Source organism: Nematolebias whitei, chromosome 18, assembly GCF_014905685.2.
Source record: "Nematolebias whitei isolate Nwh7 chromosome 18, NemWhi1, whole genome shotgun sequence".
Classification (NCBI taxonomy): Eukaryota; Metazoa; Chordata; class Actinopteri; order Cyprinodontiformes; family Rivulidae; genus Nematolebias; species Nematolebias whitei.
In genome coordinates this window covers 6,877,396-6,880,365 of record NC_056515.1, presented here as the reverse complement: position 1 = coordinate 6,880,365, position 2,970 = coordinate 6,877,396, and the positions used below count along the sequence as shown (strand labels likewise).

The window sequence follows — 2,970 nt, the reverse complement described above, 5'->3', positions numbered from 1 at the left end:
AAATTCATAAGTCATATTGAGACTTTTATTTACAAATCTGTTAGTTTTTCTTACAATCATCTAATATTCTTTGATTTTAACTAATATCACATTGTTTTTTTTTCTGTAATGAATAAATTACATATTAGAAAGAAACCCCCCAGTTGTAGATTTTTTATCCATATGCACATTCAGTTCATGATGCAGTCTCTATTAATTTGACATTATTAAATTGATAATTTTAATAGAAGGTTCTTTGTTTTGCAGATAAACTGGGGATATGGTACATTTTATGCAGACAAAACTCATGTATTCATTCAATCTATGTTGGTTACAGTTCCTGTGAGCGAATGACGTGGAACAGCGTCACGTTATACAGAACCTGGTGTCCATTGTTCCAAGCATACAGGGCACGGTCCCGTGGGTTGTAGTCTAGCATGGAGATATGCGAGTACTTATTTTGGAAGGCAATGTCAATGTACTCGTACGTAGACGAGTTGGTAGAGTAGGCGTAGTAGACTTTGGTGCCACCTGAGTAGCCATTGGTGACGTAAAGCGTGCCACAGATCATGAAAGACTCACCAGCACTTCTTTTAGGGTGGTTGGTGGTCCAGCTCTTGATGATCTGCAGAGTGTTGGGGTTCAGCTTACTGATGACAATATTACCAGCATTCTGGTTTGTGGCATAGACAGCCCATAGGCCTCCTTCATCCACCATTAGATCAATGTCAGAATGGCCTCCCCAGGCATAGTGATATGCATTACTGAAGCCAGCATTGTCAATCTGTCGGGATTTGCTGATGGAGGAGGTGCGGAAATCAAACTTGATGATAACGTGGCTCTGAAATTTGTTGAAGTAGATGGAGCCATTATAGACCACCTGACCTGTTCCTGACCATGGGTGGGGCAGCCGATGGGATGTGAAGTTATCTGACGTCATGAAGTCATGCATAGACTTGTACTCCCGGACAAAGCGATTGTTGTGGTAACCATCCATATACCAGACCTAATGATCAAGAAAAAACAAAAACTTAAATTTAATTAAAGGGTAATTAAAGTATTAAACTACTTCAAATCTCAAAATCTCATTACTGGTCAGTGAAGCGTTGTGAGTGTCAAAGCCTTGAATGCAAAATACAAATAAAAAAATCAGACCACATTACCAACAAGCATCCCAATTAATGATGCTATTTTTCAGTGAGCTGACAAAATAAAATCTGTCAGTTTCTGAATACAAAAGGCCTAGATGACAGCTGCAAGGCATGAGGAGTCAGGGAGAGCTGGTATATAAAACAGGTCTTTATTGTACAGTAAATGAGTCCTCAAGGTTCAATGAGACTAACCTGTATAAATAAAGGTTGAAAAAAATATATATTTTTTTCATTCAAAAAGGGGGGAGTGCTGGCGCAGAGGTTAGAGAGATGTGCCTGCGATCGGAAGATCGACGGTTCACGCCCCGGTACTGACAACATCAAAAATGTGGGTGGGGTAGGTGAAGCACCCACATTTGCCCCACCCTCATTCGCCCCACTTTGGGCCCATGAGCAAGGCCCTTAACCCACCATCTGCTCCCTAAACAGGTCTCTCTTGAAAATATGTTCTCGTGGCTCAATGAGACTACCTGTATAAATAAAGGGTAAATGAAAAAAATATATTTCACATTTGTTCTGTTCATAATGTATTAGTTTAAATTTTAAGAGTTTGACTTTTTGCATGCAACACGTAGACTTTAAATTTTAATTTATATCAGTAAGCCACAACTTACGAGACCAGTAGTTTGCCCACACTGCCACTTCTGTTATCCATTTGATCTGATATTGTAATAATTTAAAAATATTTTCACATGACCTTTCAACACTTGCAGCATTCCACATTTTCTGTATGATTATTGTTATTGTGTTTTTGAACGTTCACATTTTTTTAAAACCAGGATATGTAATTTAAATGCTACATTAGGATGGTTATCAGGATTGATTTTATCTATCTCTGCAATATTACTCAAATTAGAAACTTCATGTCCTAAACTGAGGTGGAAAAAAATGGTCTATGCATGTATCACTTCTAGACTAAATTATTGGCACTTTTTATAATCTGGGTATCCAAAAACTAATTAAAAAGTCTTCAGTTGATCAAAAAAGCTTCAGCTAGAGTTCTGATGAGGGTTACAAAGAGAAATTGTATTTATACAATTTTATCTTTTGTCCATTGATCTTCTGTAAATTTCAGAATACAATTTAAAATCATGTTTATAACATAAATGTATCAACAGCAAATTTCCTATTTACTGTATATCAAAGATTTTACAGCTCATATTTTCCTAACAGAGTGCTTCATTCTCAGACCATATGTTTACTAGTGGTTCCCAGAGTTGTAGAATGGGAGCCAAAGTGTTCAGTTATCATGCCCCGCTCTTGTGAAAACAGCTTTTATTTCTGTCCATGATTCTGACACACTGTTTGCGTTTAAGACAAAGCCAAACATGTTTCTTCTTGATGAATCTAATTGTTGGAGTTGACTTGGGTTTCTAGAGCTATGCTTTAGTTACGGTATGCTGCTATAGACTTAGACTGCTGGAGAACAAAATGACCACTGTCCTTCACTGTCATCTTTTTTCCTCTCTGTTCTTAATGTTTGTATTTGTAATTAATACTATCAATAAAGTGTTTTTCATTTTCATTCTTCCCATACAAACCACAACTAGACCAATCATGCTATGTTTGTTTGTGTTTCTTTCCTGTCTACTTCATCCCCATCTTTTCAAGGCAGATGGCTGCCCATCCTGAGTCTGATTCTGCTGGAGGTTTCTTCTTGTTAAAAGTGAGTTTTTCATTTCCACTGTTGCCAGTGTACTTGCTCAGGATAGAAGATTGTGATGAAATGAAGAGATAGATAGATATATAGATAGATAGATAGATAGATAGATAGATAGATAGATAGATAGATAGATAGATAGATAGATAGATAGATAGATAGATAGATAGATAGATAGAT

The 2,970-nt window shown here is 36.8% G+C and overlaps 1 protein-coding gene across 2 annotated transcripts in view; it reads right to left on the bottom strand.

Moving 5' to 3' along the window:
- Nucleotides 1–241: 241 nt before the first annotated feature.
- olfm1b (olfactomedin 1b) overlaps nt 242–2,970 on the bottom strand; it is a 40,991-nt gene continuing 38,262 nt past the window's right edge. For both annotated transcript variants that reach the window (XM_037692540.1, XM_037692539.1), the window contains exon 6: nt 242–985. In XM_037692540.1, coding sequence (XP_037548468.1) covers nt 311–985 — 675 coding nt within the window. In that variant the 3' untranslated portion in view covers nt 242–310. The remainder of the gene's footprint in view (nt 986–2,970) is intronic.